We start from the raw sequence: 20133 nt of genomic DNA, 5'->3' as shown, positions 1-20133 counted from the left end.
TGTCGGCTAGTAACTGCAAGGCTGCTAGTTCGGTTCCCCTCACCTCCTACCTCGGTGTAGTTTTACATTTCCTTGTAAGTCGCTTTGAATAAAAGCGTCTGTTAAATGACTAAATGTAAATGTATTAATAAGAAATGCAATAAATTGAAGCAGTGAAAATAAATTGTGTGTATTTCTCTCTATTCTTATTATGAGTCCACCTTAATCGTTTTCTACAATAATGATATGCTATGGTGTACTAATAACACTGTCATATAATTACCACTCGCAAAAAAGCGCAAGACAGTCAATGTTCGACTGTGGTGTTTGCAATAAATGACTCGAGAAGGTCTAATTATTCCTTGTCGGCTGAATCGGTAGCGCTCATACAAGAACTCATCATGATGGAATAATGGATCTTGGCGATCGCAAAGAACTCTCTCCTTATGCTAATCCAACTATGTAATATCGCTCCTTGGTCAATGGGATCTCTCCTTTTTCTGGGGGTGTGGCAAGCTTATCCAGCTTCACTTAAATTAGCCTGCGCTGGAGCAGGTTAGAGCTAATTGATATGTTGCTATAGTGATTTATCGAAAGTTGCGTCCACGAACCAAAAAGAGGGGCGTTTATTATCTTAGCCTGAAAATTAGCTCGGTAACTCGCTTAACGAGCTACGACAAATAGGGCCCTGGCCAAGTAAATGGGAAACAAACATAAAGGCTTGGACCGAGCCATAAACAATCAACATAACCAATCAATATGTGCTTCAAGTGCATGAAAGGAAGGGGTGTAATTTATTTGGCTGGTGAGAGCAAATATCACTGTAGCACTATTTGCAAAATTGAAACTGAATCACAAACTGCATCTTCAAGTGAATTGCTCCTCACTATCTTTTAGTTGTCCAGTTTGTGTGTGCTCAAAAAAATGTTGTGCACAGCCTTGGCTCTGTAAATATGGAAACAAACGCACACGCACACACACACGCACACGCGGCACACACACACACACACACACACACACACACACACACAAAACACACAAAACAAACATGCACATTCACAAACTTACCGAGTGAGCAGATCTATCAATTCCGATTTAGACATGCCATCAGGCAGGATGCGTGGGATGGCAGCTAAGCATGTCCTGAACAGGTCAATCTTTGGCTTCCTCTCCCCCCTGCCAAAGGACACACAATGTCAGGCTCATGTCTCACCTCAACCACCTCACATTACTGCTGTCAAATATTTGTTGTGCACAAACTAAACTTTCAGAAGTATAGCAAAATTACAGCAATCAGCAATATATCTAAATAACAAGAGAGCTCTTACACAACACAGACAGAAAATAGACTAAACACAAACAAAACATAGACAGAAACACAGACAAAACCCAGACTGAACACAGATACAATTAGAGACAAAACAGAGACACAAACACAGACAAAACCCAGACTAAACACAGATAAAATTAGACACCAAAAGAGACACAAACACAGACAAAACCCAGACTGAACACAGATAAAATTAGACACCAAAAGAGACACAAACATATACAAAACCCAGACTGAACACAGATAAAATTAGACACCAAAAGAGACACAAACACAGACAAAACCCAGACTGAACACAGATACAATTAGAGACAAAACAGAGACACAAACACAGGACAAGCACAAGACCCTCCTACATCAGCTATATTATTTTATTATTTTATATTATATTTTGACTTGCACCTGTGCTCAGCTAGTGGTTTAATGATTTAGTACTTAAGTGGGCCACATACGTGATCATGTCCTCTGGCTCCTTATTGAACATCTGCACACTGGTCATCATCATGCAACGACCAACATCCTTATCGAGGTATCTCAGGATGCTGTCAATGGCTTTCCTAACTTGGGGGTAATAATGGCCCATTCCTAAAAGATTAAAAGTACAGTATCAGGTCCATTATGTAGTTTATGCTGTCCGAAAAAGAAAAGGGTGGAAAAGACCAGGTGCCCTGAAGGTGTAAATGATACAAAAACAAAGAACAAGTAGCTGCAGTGATGCAATGGTTAAAGCAGTGTTGGAAACCAGGCGGGGGGCGGGGCTTTAATTCAATTCAATTCAATTTATTTATATATATATATATATATATATATATAGCACCAATAACAAGTGAAATTGTGCTTTACAGAGTGCTTCTCAACCAATGGCCCGTGGCGCAGCGCTTTTAGTGGGCCGCAATTGTTTCAAGTTGAAGCTAGCACTCGCCAGCACTCGCTGAAAAGCCGTTGGAATATTTCCAGAAGAAAAGAAAACGGACTTAAAATACAAAAGAAGACCATTGCGACATTGGCTACACAATCGAAGAGTGCTTTGAAGGCAAGTTACTTGGTAGCTAGGCGTGTGGCACAGACCAAGAAGGCCTTTACGATCTGTTGCGATCTGTTGCGAGGAACTGTTGCTGCCAGCTGCGGTGAATATGTGCTACAAGATGATTGGGAAGGCTGGTGCGAAAAAACTCTTGACAGTCCCACTTTCAAACTACACAGTAAGTCGCCGGATTTCGGAGATGGCCTCGGACATACAGAACCAGGTCCTGGAAAGGATGAAAGGTAGCCCGTTCTTTTCAATACAGTTAGACGAGTCGACGGACACCAGTAACGCTGCATTACTGCTGTTTTTTGTGCGTTGGTATTGGAGTGGAGTGGAGTGGTATTCTACAAGAGGACATGCTTTTCTGTGGAGAGTTACCAACTCGAACCACTGCCCAGGAATGCTTGGTGCTATTTATGTTGATAATAGATTGCATCATTATTTGAATTATTTGAATCCTTATTTGGACCTATTTGTTTGCATGTCTGATGCAACACCTATTTTAATTAGGCCTAGCTGAGTGGTCTTGTTTGCATGTTTCATCACTTGTTTTGAGTGCATGCTATATTTTGGGTCTATTCTGGTTTTATTTACTTGCTTGTTTGACGTGCACAAATAGGCCGAGGCCTACTGCAAAAATTCCTTCGTTTCAAAACTCTTTTGTATAATAAATCCCTTTTGACTGAAAATGCTATGTGTGGTTTTATGTGGTTTATCTATTCTAACAGGAAGAAACCTTGAACCCAGCTAAACCCTGCTTGGAAGGAAAGGGAGGAGGAGAAGATAAAGTCAAAAGCAAGCAGATGAATTCATTCATCAGTCAAGATAAAACATATTAATGTCATGCAGCATATGTACTCAAGGACATATACATACATATATATATATATAATATTAATAATAGTGGATAAAAATGGAGAGTAACCAGCATTCAAAGTATTGGTTGTGGAACAGCTTAGTACATATACATATTACAAGATTAGCGTCAGCCAGTTAGCACTGTCTAGCCTCCTTATATGTGTATCGTTTTGGTGCCAACAAGCAAGATTCTCATAGGCTGGTTTTAATATATCAACTAAGGCTGTAAGAATTTGTACATGACAGTTTTCTTGATACTATTCAACCTGGCTTCTGTTAACTTCTGGGCCACTGCAATGCACTCTTCTCTTCCGCTTGTAACCAAACCTATTTCTATACCAGAGGAGGATTCTCTAAGACTAAAGTTCTAAACTTTACAACAAAGTTTTTTTCTTCTTTTAAAACTGATATGTCGTTATCCTGCCACAGACATGAGGTCATTTTCCTGAAATCAATTATTTACTAGTATTACAATCTGTGAAAAAGTGCCACCCTCACCCCAAGGTGAAAAGATTAACCTTATTCTCTCAAATTCAAATTAATTGAATTCACTGTTTCACCTCACCAGCAAACCACATATGTAAAATTGCCGCTTCAAGCCAACTATGTGTGTTCCCAAATGGCTTTGTGACCACAGGCAGTTTTCTACATCCACTAATCCACATAAACAACACACTATTTTTTCATGTGGTGTTCAGCAAGAGAGAGGAGGTAGGGGTGGACAAACCTAGTAAGAAACTGCCCCCAATTCATTTTGAGCGTGGAGTATGAAAGCATTTAGGTTGCTAGCCAAAAGCTATCCAGTACTGCACGTAGTACCTTTAAAGCACTACACAGGCATCAAATTACATTAAAGACCTTCTAAGACACTCCAAGACCACTTTCAGTAAAGCCTCCCACTTTAAAGGTAGAGTCCACGATTGTGGTTGTTGATATTTGAGCCTAAAAGCCAATGAAATTACATCCATCCCTTCCATGCTCCTGAAGCAACATGTCGATTGGCTGGCTGGAATGATTTCCAGTTCGGTCTGAGTCACTACGTAGTACATGTGACAGAGCCAGGACTGGGTACGAACACCAATCTTTTTTTGAGTGCACACACTGAATGCACAACTAAAGGACCATTAGGAGCAATACAAAAAGGGCTTTTGGGTTAGGATTGCAGACGGTAACTTTACGCATAGATAATGGAAGCAGTAAGTGTCCCTGATCCACACTCACCAATGACCTTGGCCTCTTCATCGGTCAGTGTCCTGCTCAGGTAGGTCTTCTTCACCCTCAGGGTGTTCCCAGAGGGAAGGGTGGCACCCGTATTGGGCATGGGGGGTTCTCCATCCTTCTGCTGCAGCATATCAGCGATCACTAGGAACGCTCTGAGTCCTATGTTCATTCTCTGGAGAGAATACACACCAACACTCATCTCACATTGACAAACACACCTCACCAACTACTAGACTGACAACACCTGACACTGAAGAACAAGAATAAATAGATACATTTAAATAAATAAATAAATAGATAGAATAAAGAAAAGACCACCCTCAATACCTCTGGATTGAGACTAAAGGCTTTGGCTTGTTTTCCAACACAAAGCAGGTCAAAAATGATCTCTTTCATGGCAAAATCCAGCCTTTCCTGCGTAACAAAGAAAAATAGTAATACATCGTTATTAATTTTAAATTAACACCAACACCGGCACATTCACCCATCAAAACAATATACGTATGCTTCCAATAAATATGCTATTTATTACAGTCTTGAACACTGAAATGTAAACAATAGGGTTAACCATAATGAAAAGAGCGTGTTTACCTGTGCAATAAACTGAATGATCTTGACAAAGATATTGAGTGGCATGTCTCTTGGAACCACACTGCGAGATCCCTTGGGAAACAGTGTGGTGACAATCGTGTTGAGGCGACTACAGAAGGTAAAATACAACCATTCATTATTTGTCATTGAAGTTGTGTTCTTTTAAAGGACAAACAAAGAATGTGACAGCATAAAGTCTGCATATTGGCATGCATGGGAAGTTAAATTGGCACTCTAAACTCACACCCAGAGTTGTCCCATTTCTTCTAAGGTGTCTAATTTAAGGCTGGCTCGTTTTTGGGGATAATTATTCTGCTCCAAGTCTGCTTTGGCCCCCTTGTGATTTCCACTGAGGGCTTAGTAGAGCCCTGTCGGTGGATATGCGCATGGTATAAGTCCCAGATAAATCTCTGTTGCGTCTGCCTGATTTGCTTCTTGTTAATCCCATGCCTCAGAGCAAATACACCCCTGTCTGTCCAAAAGCAGTCTCAGGCCTGGCTTTCATCGCACACAGACCCTGGGGCACAGCCTCCAGCACCAGAGGAGATGACTAGGGGAGCCCTAGGGGAGCCATCTGAAACCATGAAGGTATTATATAGACCTGGACACATGCTGGATTACCACTCCCATTCATTTCAATGCTATGCTGGTTACTTCAGCCCAGGCAGCTTTTGCTTGATGGAGCTCAGTTTTGGCACACTATGAAGAGAATCACTTCAGCTGCAAATGACCAATGACCTCAGTAACTAAAACCCTACACTGATGCACACATGCGCATGATTTGAAGTCAGCCTGTGGGAATCAAACTTTCTGGCACCAAAATAGTTGATGCTAACTGACTGCTAACTAAAGTTGATCCAATAAAGCCTGCCCCTGTCCCACCTTGGCCTCCCACACCCAACCCCAGCCACATCCTCTCAGGTAGCACTGCACTGCTGCTGTTTAAAAACCTGGGGATAACTGGGAGAGGGAGGAGAGGGGTTTTGGCTGTTTCATGTGCTTGGTCAGACACTCCAAATCCACCAAGAAAGATTATTTTCATGCCTATATTTTTGAAGAAAACAAACTCCCTGCAGGTCTTGCCATAATCAAGCAGGGACTTGACTTTCTCTAATGTTGTAACAGCTAAAGCATGTGGAGCCAAACAGCTTCTGCATAACCATACAGGGACATACCTCTGAGTCGCTGTGTTGCTCTCACATTTGATCCTGATCATGTAAACCCACAGCAGGCGATACAGAGACTCCAAGGCAACCCGGGTCATTTTAGCGTCCTTATTCTGCAAATTGACATGATATACCGTTTGAGCTTCCTGATCACAACACCTGACAAAAGATTATCCATTCCATAGCACTACATTTAGAAAGTCATGGAAATAATGTATGTTGTTAGTGGGAAGCAGTTTCACAGATCTACATGTTCCTAAGGTGGCTGAAGAAATGTGCTTGTCCTAATGAGTGACATATATAACAGTCGATTGCTACTCACCTTGAGATTGGAGAGGCAGCTGTTGAGGAAAACATGCCACCTGCTCAGAAAGAGCTGCTTTTGGCTCACACACAGCAGACAGGTCACCAGGGGATACAGGGCCTACACACCCGAGGGAAGAGGCACTGTGATGTTAAAGTACACTCTGCACAAACAAAACATTTCTCATTTCTTATGTTGTCATGTATGGTCTAGTCTTTCCTTACAGCTACGGTCATACAGCTGAGGGGGGAGACGATTTTGAAGATTTATTTTTTAGCTGTTGTAGCCTTAATTTGGATTGGCTATCAGAAAGAGAGCGTGTGAGTGGCCGAGGGAAATTAACCCGGGTCCCTGTGGGCACCAGCTCCCTCCCAGATGGATTATTATTTAATCAAAGCTCTGTAGCAGCAGAAACATCTACAGTCAGTCCCTCCAGGATCGTGTGAGAGTTTGTTGTGATTATTGCGGGCCAAAAGTGACAGAATTTGCTGTGGAAATTTAAAAAAAAAAAAGTGGTTGAAATTGTGGTGATTTTGAGTTAAATAAAAGCAATCGCAAATAATGGAGAAATTCCATAACTGAGGTTTTTTTTGCTGCAATAGACAATTGCAGTTGCGGGAAATCCTTGAATTTGCGTGAATTTGTGGAAACGCAAGATCATAAAATCCTGGAGGGACTGAGTGCAGTCTCCGGGGAGAAGTAATATTCCATATGTCTGATCCAGGTTTGCTGACTGATTCGCTGAAGCAACTCTGCCTTTTAGTTTCAGGGACAGCTCTGTACAGTTTGTCAGTTACTATGCAGTTACTATGGAGGTACTGTAGATGAAGAAAGCACAAATAGGTCATCATCACTGGCCGGGTGACTCACCAGAGAGTGCTTCTTCCTGGTAGACAGGTCCAAGGTTGTGTCATACAAGCTCTCCACAAAGTTCCTTAGGCAAGGAACATTCACCTCATTTTTCACAGCCTATGTGGTTCAAACACACAATCAAATAAAAGTTATTATTTCATCAATGGCAAATGAAAGCATCAAACCTAATAGCAGAGAACTAGAATATTTGCAGAGAATTATATCTAATCGTAACTGCATTCACACTTACGGCAGCAACAGGAACTAAAATCTCAACAAACAGCCCAGCCAAGGCATGCTTTATGTCTTTGTCCTTCACCTCCAGGAAATACTGGGCACACTCCTGCAATGCAGATGGGAATGCTTGCATTGTAATCAGTACTGGTCACCACAATGGCAAGAAATGACAGATGATGGGGGCGGCTGTACCTGCATGAAGTGGAAGGAAGCCTCAAACTCCTCTACAGGGTACATTTTAATCCTAAAGAACTTGACACCCATGATAAGACTGACGGTGCTCTGGACCACGCACGGACTCTGCTCCTTATGTCTCAGCTCCTTCAGCTCCATCAGGAATTTCTTCTTCACTGCTGGAAACCTGATGCACAAAACCCAGGCCCCAATGTTGCTTCAATACATGCATACATAAATGTGGATACAAAACTCAACTGAGTTTCAGGAAAAAATAGGATTTTCAAAAAGCATGGTTTTTAAGGTAGAGGTCTGTGGGACAGTGAGTGAGATTAATGCACTTTTGTTTGTTGAGTTGGATTCATACTGGTTGAGCCCAATGGATAATCTACAGATTGTTCTTTTAACAGGGTGACCATATACAGCATTCTCACAAACACAAACTTAATCCACTCAAAGATCTCAAATATGTTGTGGAGAGTCATCATAACTATGTTAGAAATGTTGCTAAATGGTACAATATGTATGTCATGCCACACTGGTAGCTGTGTTTTTCTAATAAAACACAGCGATACTGAGACATTATTTCAGTTTTTATTAAATGTCTTCTGCTGAGGTATAACAGAAAGATTTACAGAGCACCGGGATCAATGTTGTTTCATGATTCTTGTCGAAAAAAATAAAACAGAAGCTATTCTGAATTCAGTCAAATCAGTTCTTTGTAGAGGTAAGTCTTTCTCTTCACATATATGCACCTTTCACTTGTAAGTCATGACGTATCTTTATGAGAATATATGTGCCATATATGTGCCAGTGTAACAGGTGCCAGTGGGTACTGCAAACCCCATCCACCTTCCATACTTGAAGCTGCAGCTTTGAGTCCTACATCAACACAGACTTCAACTTACTTGGTCTGGGCACAGACTCCCATGACTTCTGCATAAAGATCTGCTACAATGTGCATATTGCCAGTGTTGGGACCATGGTATCTGAGAACACAAGAGAGAGCCATGAAATGAAAAATACAAAGAAAGACAAATAGAATGAAACAAACAATCAAACTGGCAAAGCAAGCAAGGAAGAAACAAAGACACAAAGAAAGGAAGGGATCAAGAAAGGAAAGTAGGAAAAACGTAAATAAGGACACACAGACAGGCAGAAGCAGGAGCACTGTGGACTTAGGTTGTCTTACCCCTCCTTGTATTTAAAGTGCTTAAATGCCAGGTTAATGACTTCATTGACCAACCCATCAAGGACTGGATGGAGTGGCATCTGGTTATAAAAGGAGACTATTATCAGAACAATTAAAAACGTTACTGTTAACGTCACAACAATAACAATTCGACTACTACTGCTACTATACCACCATCATCCAGGCTGCTGGTGTAGCCAGACAAATGATGTGAAATGAAGGAAATGGTAATGGGGATCAAATACCTGCTTTAAGACCTCTATTAGTACCAGAGAAAATATGAAGTCAATGGCCAGATCTCTCCTCTCCAGTAAATAATCCCTCTGCAGTTCATCGCTAAGAAGAGGGAGAGACCACAGTAGACAACATTCAGGCATTCAGGAATTAAAGGCTGTAGTCTCCAGGGTGCAACAGTGCTCAAACAGCAGAATGGCTCAGCCTGATGTGATGTGTACTTTCAGGTTGGCCTTTGTGATAAACCCAACTGAGGACAGGTATGGCAGTCACTAAGTGCTGAATGCTCTAGGGGTTTAAGCTCTGGGCTCTGTAAAGCGCCTAGAGACCATTTTAATTGTTATTGGCGCTATATAAATCAAATGGAATTGAATCTCTTAAAGCACTAGAACACCATAGACTCCCATGATTACTTGTCGCTATAACTCTTTATTCTGAACACAAAGTGAAACTCATGAGTGGAAGAAAGGGACCTCTAAGAGGGACTTTGTTAAGTCTCACTTCTTGGACTTGGTGCTGGCTCTTGGTCTGTACTCGTAGGATTCGTCCTCCAGGCCATTTTGCCTCTTGTACCAATCAAACAGTGTGCGCAGGATAGAAGGCAGGCAGTACTCGGCCAGGGAACTCATGGTACTAACCAGCTGTAATGAGACACAGATTCATGTCAGAAAACAAACAAACGTCTACAAAGTCTAGAAATCCATTGGGGTGTGAAAAAACAAGATCAGATCAGTAAATCTATCACCCTGTGTTGAAAAGGCGGCAGGAAAATCAGGCACTGATAATATTTGATTTGGGAGGACAGCAGTGAGCAATCTAGAAACAGTACACGACACAGAGTGCAGTCTGTTCACTCTGAGACAAACATCTTTAGCAGCTCAGACGAACTCTACCACAACACCTGAGGGACAAACTGGGGGACAAACACAACAAATATAAAGTTTGTGTGAAGAACAGTAACAGAGAAGGGTGAAGAGAGATTGTGGCGGGGGGGGGGGGGGGGGGGGATGAGAGGGACAGAGAGCAGGCAAGCATAACAGAGAGAGACTGGATATAAGTCTATGGTGGGAGATGCAAGAGAGGGAGCAGGCAGAGGGATGTAGTAGGGCCAGTGGGTGGGGTGGACTCCACCTCAGCAGGAAAGAAAGTCAAGAGGGCCTGGCCTGGCCTGGAGCTCAAGAAACACAGCCTCCCCTTCATTCAGCCTCACACAAACACAGCTCTGTCCCCTCAGCCTCACCCACCCACACAACTCCATCCATCCCTCTGCCCTCAAATAAAACATCACCAGTGGAATTTAGGCCATTTCAGTGCCAGTGGATGCAAATAACATCAAATCAATCAGGGCAGTATAACACACTGCACATGTCATTGATGGCAGAGTGTGGCGTTTGACTATGCAATTAAGTAGAAGCAAAAAGTAAAAGCAAAAGATCTCAGTAGATCAGACTATATCCAAAAAGGAGAAAAAAAGTGACACACACACACACACACACACATAAATGCCCTGACAACGGCTCAAGTTAACAGACCAAAGCAAATGCATCCAGAATAGGGAGCCAAATATCATTTAGTAGCAGACATCTACTCACTTGGTCAAACTGGGGGTCTTCGCCTCTCTGGAGGGACTTGGTTAATGGCTTCTCCTGTTAAACAAGCAACCAAATCACTGACAGGGAATAACCACCTTGGTCTCTTGACCCAAAAACGAAAAAAAAAATCAAAGGGATAAGATGCATAAATGTGTGAGAAACCGGACGTTCATAACCAGGGACCAGACTCACTCCAGAGTTGTACAGTACATGAATTTGAGTTGAAATACCTGCAGTGGCACAGAGTATTGAGGTTAAGGTTGAATATTGCTCACCAGCGGTTCAGCCATGATGATACGAATCTTGTGTTCAGAGAGCGTGGTGAAGTTGGCAAAGAGGCTCTTGAGGACATATTCGCCTGGCTTGCTCTCCGGGTCGATGCTGATGGGCATCATGGCTGGGGGCCCTCTCTCTCCGTGAGGGAAGCACACCGGGGGGATGGATGGCTTGTTGTACCCAGGAGATGCTGAGGACACACCCAAATACACATGCATGCACATGTTCACAACATCACCCTGAAATTGCTTAGTGTATTTATGGAACAGATTATTGTACACTGACCTTACATATTCCATCTAGCTTTAATGCTCACTGCAGAGAGGCAAGTTGAAGAAAACAGCCCAGGTCTAATTTTGGTAAGTTTACACCACAGGAGGTACAAATCCCTGACAATAGTGTGTGCGCTGAGGTTCTCTTACAGTTTGCACTTTCGCACAGTCCTCCAGCTCTCTCTCTGCTTCACCCCACTCTCCCTTACTCCCACTCACTGTCACCTGGCCTTAGCATATAGCATCAAATGGTTAACCACATGCAGATATACCTAGTTTGCATTTGGTGATTGCCCTGTGATGAATGTGTCCTTAATCATGACAATGTATAGCTCTTAAAATTTTTGGAAACCTAGGGATCTTTCCTATTTAGTGCTGTTTCAGTAAATCATTTTGGTTTATTGATTCAAAAGATTAGTAGGGCCTGAAATATATGAAAGTCAAAATGTGGGAAAGGCAACTAAATGCCCATTACTTTAAAACTACTACTCACTGTGTGTTCACAGAACGATTAAATATGGCTTAACCATTACATCTTGAGTTCAGATTATTTTTAAGTTCTTCGGACTAGAGACCTTATGTTATTATGGTTTTGCCAATGCAGGGGCCACTTTTAACACTTTTGACATGCAGTACATATTGGTGTCAGACTCCTCATATCGGTTTTTTCCCAATATTAGTGTAAATGCACCCTCTTCTAAACGTAGGGCATGTTTGTTTTACCTAACCCTGTAACACCTGTTGTATCATATTTGCTACATGAGTTTTTGAGACATCTACACTTAATTATGATCCATATTTTCCTGAAAAACAATCTAACATATCTTTCTTCCATCTGGTGGATTATCCGAACACTGCAGGTGCACTGTAGGCAGTAGTGGGCCTTTGAATGTTATATTCAAAATGCCTGCCGTCATGTAGTAACTCACAAGTATTTGGCAGGGAAATCTTTGCTTTACTGTAAGAATAACATTTATATTGTTACTAATATTTCAGTTCAAAAATGCACTCTATTGAAGCAACTTATAACAACTTGAATCAAATATGATACAGCAAGTATTTTAGGTAAATATATCAAGTATGAAATATGAATATGAAGTATTTAAGGTAATTTATCTGTACATCCTTCCATTGTATTTATATTGCAATCCATGATACTGACAGAAAGATCTTTGATGACATGAAAGTTGGTATGTAGAATCAGTAATCCTTCCTGAAGTGGTGCATACATGTTGCATCATTTGGCCCCTAGGAGGCACTGTATACATTTCTTTTTTTATTTGCCTACGACAAGGCTAAATAAAAAGTTATAAAAAACTACCTGTTTGAAAAAAAAGCTACCAACCCACATAAAATATTCTAAAGTGTTCCAAATGCAATGAACAATATCAGTGTTTTTGTTTCTAAAATAAAAAAGGTTTGATGAATACATTGCCATAAAGGCCCTGATGTATCAAATATGATGCAAAAAACACCATCTATGTAAATAATTTTTTTTTGTATTTTGTCAAAAGGTCCAATGAACACCTCACCTTAAAAATTTGAATTTTCTGACTAACATTAGATGTGTCAGTCTTCACAGGGTAGGATTGCACACACACACACTCACACATACAGTATATATATTTTTTTTGTATCTTTTCAATTTCCTATTTTCACTTATTTCTTGCTCATTCTCTCTCTTTATGTGGTGTTCATATTATGCACCGCTATGCATCCAGTTTGCCTCATTCTCAACATTACTTAACTCAACTTACATCACAACACACAACATGTCAGTTTATATCTTGAACTGCAGTAAAAGCTACCATGTGCACGTTTGCTAACTTGGCCAGATGCACCTGCCTTTGGTGTAAGCTCTGGTGAACCCGCTGAATCATTTTTTGATACAGGGCTCACAGAGTCTGAGTGAGTGACTCCAAAGACTCCGTTGACTGTGCTTGGTTTCAGAGTCTGAGTGACTGACTCCAAAGACTCCATTGACTGTGCTTGGTTTCAGAGTCTGAGTGAGTGACTCCAAAGACTCCATTGACTGTGCTTGGTTTCAGAGTCTGAGTGAGTGACTCCAAAGACTCTGTTGACTGTGCTTGGCTTCAGAGTCTGAGTGAGTTACTCCAAAGACTCCGTTGACTGTGCTTGGCTTCAGAGTCTGAGTGAGTTACTCCAAAGCCTCCATGGACTGTGCTTGGCTTCTGGAGCTACAGGTATGAGGGTGATGGACCAGAGTGGACAGCCAGACAGAGAGGTAACCATGGTTTCAGAGCAGATGTTCACCTTGCCAAAAAGGTAAGTATGGGCTTTCATATAGGGTAGAAGATGTGTGTCAAGATGAAAAGAAGAAAAATATATGCATGCAAGCGGGTCGCTTTTTGCCTTCATGTGATACATGCTTTGAGTCCCAATGTTCTACATCAGCATTGGCACGTTTGTGCTGTGTGCTCAGCTGTGCTGACAGGGTCATGTGATATTGTGATGCATAAATCACAGGACTAAAATGTCAGGTTCTGGTAAACATGTGCCTGATAAAGGGTGGGAGCAGCTCAAATAAGGGCAGAGCACTCTAAATTTGATACACCTCACCAGAAGGATAAACAATAAAAAACAAATACAATAAAAAACAAGAACCAACCAGTGTTTCCACTGTGTTGTTCTCCAACAGCAGTGCTGATGTGCACAGTCACGAGCCTGCAGCACAGGACCTGCTGTACTTTGAACTAGAAGGTTCTTAAACAGAATATATAAATTTTTAATAACACAAAGACTTATTCTCATATTAAACACTTTGACAGATGTCAGATGACATGAGGGGCTAATGCTAGGTTTGAAGCTACTGACTCGAAGTAACTGACTTGTTAGCGTTCATTATTTTCCCTATAGATGAGGCCTATGGCATCAAACTATAGATCTGTAGCTTACTTGCGTATGTAAAGTTACATTTTGTCATGATGACTAACAAACCCTGTGAAACTTCAGCAACAGTGTTCATAATTCAGTAGTGCTGATGCTCCTCTATTGAACGCATAGGGGAAATGCTGATGAGCACTTATCTATGCTAGAGCAATAATATCAAACTGACTTTTGCAGTGAATTCCTCTCTAAAGTAACCGGAGAATGGGGGCAGCCTGGAACTGCTGTAGTTCCCCCAGCCAGGTGAAGTTGCACAAGGATTCAGAGATGAGGAGTAGGAACGCCCCAAACCTGACATTGCCTCCTGCCCCTAACCTGCACATGCCCTCCTGCCCCCCCCTGCATGCATCTACCCCCCATGGCAGCCCAGCATGCACCTACCAAGGCACTTGATGAAGTTGATCATACTGGCTTTGCTCCAGCACATGCCTGTGCCCTCCATACTGACAAGTTGTTGAGGTGTGGAGTCGAGAGACTGTCCAAGTCAAGAACGACAACTCCATGCATCACACGTCCATGTGAACCTGGTCCGGTATAATCTGTTGGTTTTCATACTCGTGGAGCTCCATGTTGGACAGACCAACAGAACGATAGTGAGACCGGAAGGGGTGGGGGATTGTGATCGCAGATGGTAAATCCACACAGGTCTTTGGGAATGCTGATGGTAAATCCACACAGGTCTTTGGGAATGCTCCTCTGCCTTCTTCTGCTCCCTGCTGTCTGACCAAGCAGTCTTCCAAGAGTGAAGGTCAGGTGAGAATTTTTAGCTGAAGCACTGCTGAATGACGGGGTCGGACATGCTACAGCGGCATAGTTGCAGTACTATATTTAACTCTGGGTACACACTATACTGACAGCCCTCCCCACCCCCCCCCCCCCCCCCCCCCACCCCTCTCCTACGGCACAAGGCACAGATCAACAAAGTGTAAACATCTGTCTTTTTCTCTAAATACACACTCACACATAAAACATTCACTCAGAAATACTACATTTTTTTCTTAAGAATGCAAGTTTAATACATCTCCACACTGTGTCTACCAAATCAAGCTGATAGGGTGCTTTCAGTGAGAAAGCTTTAGGCTTTTGAAAAAAGGGGGGGGGAAAAACTGAAGAACATGTTTCAAAAATATTCTGACAACATCTACGCATGATAATAGTTCGACATATATCAAATTTCACTGGCATAAAATGATCCTCTACTGATTAAGCCTCTACTGGCAGCCAAATTCTCTAGCCTTCACAGGAGAGAGTATGAAGGAGGAAAGGGAGCTGTGGGAGCAGAGGGACTCAGGGGAGCTGGGGGAAAGGGATGGGAGAGAGGGAGGAGAAGGAGCTGGGAAAGCTGGGGGAGGAGAGGGAGGGAGCTCAGAGAGGGAGTAGTGGAGGGATTAGGCCTGAGACACTACATGTGACTCGGCAAACAACAGGCTCGCTCAGACGGCTGGAGGATTACATCACTGCTGCACCACCGAAAAACCCAGCGCCAAGTAGTACATCCCTGGAGGACAATATGACCAGCATAACAACGCCTCTCTTTCTGTTTTATTCATACACTCATGCAAACCCTGGTTGTGTCACCCCCCACAGAGAAAAGGGAACAGATAACCATCTCCATGGGAAACATACTCCATTCTGACTGGGCTGATATACCTCCATATACTTGGTTAGGATACATCAATCTTTATACATGATTTACATCCAATGTGTTGTGCATACTAACCAGTTTCAGACAGGAATTTGAGGAAATATCTTTAACAGTTTTGTTAAAGCGAGACCACTGAGTAGCTTCATGACATGACGTCAGTTCTCCAGGACAACAATAGTGAGCTCTATTAACATCCATTATCTCCTTCAAAGCACACAAAAATTGCTAAATAAATTACATGGCCAGGCCCTGTGTCCGCAGATGGTAAGACCAAAATCTTCTGTAATGGGAGAACCTGGTATTTCTACCCATACAAGATCAATCCTCTCACCTCTGTTACGGGTGTACTGACAGGTTTAATCAAAGACACTGAAGTGAATGAACATGTACATAAAAAGACACCCATGCATCATACTGTAATCTTCACCACTTAAAGCAGCAATAAGGAGTTCTGTTCCAAAACTAGCAAGCTAACTATCTAAAAGGCATGCAAAAACCTTGCAAATACCACCAACAGCCCAGCTGACACTGATATAAGCTTGCTAAGACACTAACTGATGTATTCTGGCAGTATAGCTGGCAATGCCATGATGTGCCATCCATTTTTTCAGGGTGTTCCAGCACAGAACACAGAACTACATAGGGCATATCCTGGATGGCTAGTGGGAAAGACACAGGCGTTTATCTGTCCTTCACATGACCATATGCTTTCAAAATTAATTTGAGGATGGTACCAAAACTTGTTGCCTATAAAACCATACTTCAAAAAGTGTCAAATTGTTGCATAGTGTTACTTTAAAACCCTTAGGTCATTTACAAAATCTTCATTATTTACTGTACATTTGTATTTATTGATTCAAAGATCCCGCTTGGTTTCCTTGTGGGAGAAAGATAGGGACACAGAAAGAGTTTCATGGGCATGTCATCAGTGGCAAGTTTCATTCTTTTTTTCACATGACATGACTTACTACTTAGCATGTCTTATCCTCTGCAGGGTCAACTCACTGGCTACATCAACATTAAATCAAGAGTGGGAGAGAGAGTGGGTGGGAGAGAGAGAGAGAGAGCAAGAGAGAAAGTTGCAAGGGGGGAAAGGATTTTGTCCACAGTTTGTCCACTTCGTCCATGCTGAGCATTGACAAATAAAAAACGTTCCCACCCCCAACACACACACACAAACATCCACGCATACACAGACCCACACTCCCTTAGGCTGATGGCCTGTCATTTGTTTACCTTGCAGTGCCATCTAAGGGACCTCTGTTTATTTTGACTTTGACAACTAACTCAGAGACAGTGTGGGGCCAACACCCTGTGACTCAACAGGCACTTCAAGGATGTCTCAGTCTTCTAGGAAATGAGATGAGGCCTGGATTAGCTAATGGGCTATAACAGCATACAAATGCAGAGCATACTGTGAGATAAACAAGGAGTCCGCAAACTATGGCTTATGCTATAGTACTACAAGGGATAGAAAAACATGAAATAAACTCTGCAAGAGCTGTGGTGGACAATCATGTGTTCCCCACACAAAACTTCACTGCAATACTAAAATATGACAGTGATTCTCATGCAATATGGCAATGAAGGCCCAACCATTCCTAATCCAATTACAGTGGCCTACAGCACAATACAAGCTATTTAGCAATCTAAAACAGCTCTGTGTCATGCAGGCCACATAGCTGGCCAGAAGGAAGAAGGAGAGAGAGAAAGAGCGACAGACAGACTACTGCATCCAGTAAACAATCCTCTCATAGCATGTGCAGAGCTCAGTCCTCAGAACCACCCCCCTCAAGCCAGCCTCCAATCATGCTGCAGGGACCTTCTGCTGCTGTATGTAAACACAAGTCAGGCTTGTGGCTCTGGCTGTGTCAGTTGTAGTACTTACTGCCACTCCAGGATTTCAGCAGAGATTTGATGCTGATCTCAAAGAAGCCTGAGTCCTGCTGACTGGCCATGGCTGCGCTGTGCTGCTATGTGCTACCTTGCAGGAAGGTTCGCAGAGCCCAAACTGGGCCAAATGTGCCAGACCAGAGGAGCCCCCGCAGTCAACTTCCAGGGATGCGATCACACAACAGAGACGGAGAGACTAAGTGTTCTTCTACTGCTGCTACTCGCCCCCTCCTCCTCCTCCTCCTCCTCCTCCTCCTCTTCCACCCCTCCTCTTGTGTCCCTCGCTCTCAGGCTTCTCTCTCTCTCTCTCTCTCTCCTCGAGCTGCGCAGGCGCTGGGCTGATGATGCAAGCGTCCTTTAAATAAACTGCGCGGAGGCTGAGAGCACAGGGACCAATCCTCTTAGTGGAGGACAGTTAATAATAACTGCTGTTTGAGTATGGGCCTCCTCCCCCTCCTTTCTATTTCTCTTTCTCTCTCTCAATCGGTACTCTGTGCTGTACAGGCTGTATAGCCGCTCGCTGCATGCTGAAGATGAGGATGGAGGCGGCAAAACATCAGGAAGAGAGGAGTCTGAGATGCAGACAGAGAGATCAGACAGAGTGAAAGACAGAGAATGATAGACACACTACTGGGGAAAGAGTGAAATAAGACAAGTAGCAAGAAGAGACACAAAAGAACTACAAAGGTTTTATGTTTATACTGAAGGCACAGAGTCTGATTCCATGTAGCTAAAGAAGAAACAGAAGCTGTGTGTTTGTACGTCAGACTCACTGTTCCTCTTTCCTCATCTCCGCTACAATGCTGAGCTCTCAGGGCCCTGGTTTAGTGGTGAAAACGACTGGCAGAGATGGCAGCGCATGTTCATTGTTGCGCAAGCAGTAAAAGTGTGATCAAAGCCACTGAGTGTGCAGTGTTAATTAGAGAAAGGTTTGGTTAAACATTTACATTTAGTCATTTAGCAGACGCTTTTATCCAAAGCGACTTACATATGTGCGACCTACAATGTATACACATTTTTTTCATTTACACTGATGGCACACTGCACATCAGGAGCAATTAGGGGTTCAGTGTCTTGCTCAAGAACACTTCGACAGGGAATCGAACTAGCAACCTTCTGATTACTAAACGACTTCTTTTTCCTCCTGTACCACTGCCGCCCCCAACCAAGCCAACCAATAGCATTATCGAGCAGTCCCTTTAAACTGAATGCATTAGATGAGATTACAATGTAAGAAGAGGCACAGTTTTACAAGGAAGAAGCAGTAGTACTTGTTCTGTTGATCCAAGCAATTACATTTGTTGAAACATAATTCTAGCTTGACAGAACTGTTTTAAAATACCTTACCTCATCCCTTCAAACTGACTGTTATATTATTAATCAGGGTAGCCAGTGTGATTTTGAGTGTTTAGCTCAATGTTCATATTGAGATCGATCTAATTTATTTTGGACTGGGATGCAAAATATCCAAACATACGTAACATATGATAGGCTACACATTCAATTTAATATCAATTTGTTTAATGGAACACATTTGCAACTTTTGAGCTGGTTATTGTAAACAAAAAAGATCTTTGCTGAAATGCTGAGTGTTTCAGCAGACATTCTGGCACTTGCTGAGGTGTGACTTGTGGGAGCAGGAGAGGTCAGCTCTATTTTCTGGGTTTTTGGATAAAACCCCTGGTTTTCTTAGCAGGCTACTTTCACTCCTTTCCCCAATAGCATAGGCGACTGTGCGGTGATGGGGGGGGGGGGGGATTATGATTAAGCTTTTAGGCTACTGCAACAGCCTATTAGGTTCATGTCAGGCAACTATAGTATAGTATTATACTTTAATTAGATTGAATTTTATCCTTTACATGGCTTTTTCACTTGGAACTATTCTGGGAACAAACTAGGCTATTTGGTGCAGTCGGTGCATCTAAAACCATAGTAGAACCGAACAGGTGAGTGAAAGCATGTTTAGCTGAGCACTGGATCAATGGATGAGAGTGGACATAAGGTATTCGTTTGCATACTACAAGGCTACTGGAGACTATATGTGTAGATATACTTACAATATGGGATATCCCATAGACAGGGGAAAACCTGATGCGTAAAACGAAAGATCAGCAGTAATCAGTAGCCTACATGAATGGGGAATGCATAAGAGGTTGCAAGCTGTTTATGCTGCTGAAATCTTTCTGCAATCTTTCTGCATGCCTTCTTTTGTTGAAAATGCGCTGGTGTGCGTCATTTCTTCTTCTGCCTTAGTCTAGTTAGACTACAATATGTGACTGGAAATAACAAGAAATTATCATTGTTTTGTATTTACATCATGGATGACAAACGTTTACTGCTTACTGAGCATTTCATTCTAGTTGGAAAATTAGACTACCTCTAT

The 20133-nt window shown here is 42.4% G+C and overlaps 1 protein-coding gene across 7 annotated transcripts in view; it reads right to left on the bottom strand.

Moving 5' to 3' along the window:
- The window catches only part of frya (furry homolog a (Drosophila)), a 77704-nt gene that overhangs the window by 40611 nt on the left and 16960 nt on the right, over positions 1–20133 (bottom strand). For 5 of the 7 annotated variants that reach the window (XM_031573254.2, XM_012827080.3, XM_031573257.2 and 2 more), the window contains exons 1-17: positions 17746–17975; positions 11033–11223; positions 10758–10811; positions 9667–9806; positions 9177–9267; positions 8932–9011; positions 8648–8728; positions 7758–7926; positions 7579–7671; positions 7347–7445; positions 6495–6596; positions 6182–6285; positions 5007–5115; positions 4743–4829; positions 4416–4587; positions 1762–1894; positions 1048–1155 (exon numbers count right to left, since the gene is read on the bottom strand). In XM_031573254.2, coding sequence (XP_031429114.1) covers positions 1048–1155; positions 1762–1894; positions 4416–4587; positions 4743–4829; positions 5007–5115; positions 6182–6285; positions 6495–6596; positions 7347–7445; positions 7579–7671; positions 7758–7926; positions 8648–8728; positions 8932–9011; positions 9177–9267; positions 9667–9806; positions 10758–10811; positions 11033–11223; positions 17746–17815 — 1883 coding nt within the window. In that variant the 5' untranslated portion in view covers positions 17816–17975. Of the gene's footprint in view, positions 1–1047; positions 1156–1761; positions 1895–4415; positions 4588–4742; positions 4830–5006; positions 5116–6181; positions 6286–6494; positions 6597–7346; positions 7446–7578; positions 7672–7757; positions 7927–8647; positions 8729–8931; positions 9012–9176; positions 9268–9666; positions 9807–10757; positions 10812–11032; positions 11224–14593; positions 15080–17745; positions 17976–20133 lie in introns of those variants that run through there. The other 2 variants (XM_031573255.2, XM_031573258.2) reach the window with 2 other exon arrangements.

The sequence above is a fragment of the Clupea harengus genome, chromosome 9, assembly GCF_900700415.2.
Source record: "Clupea harengus chromosome 9, Ch_v2.0.2, whole genome shotgun sequence".
Lineage (NCBI taxonomy): Eukaryota > Metazoa > Chordata > Actinopteri > Clupeiformes > Clupeidae > Clupea > Clupea harengus.
This window is presented reverse-complemented; position numbering and strand designations above follow the sequence as displayed.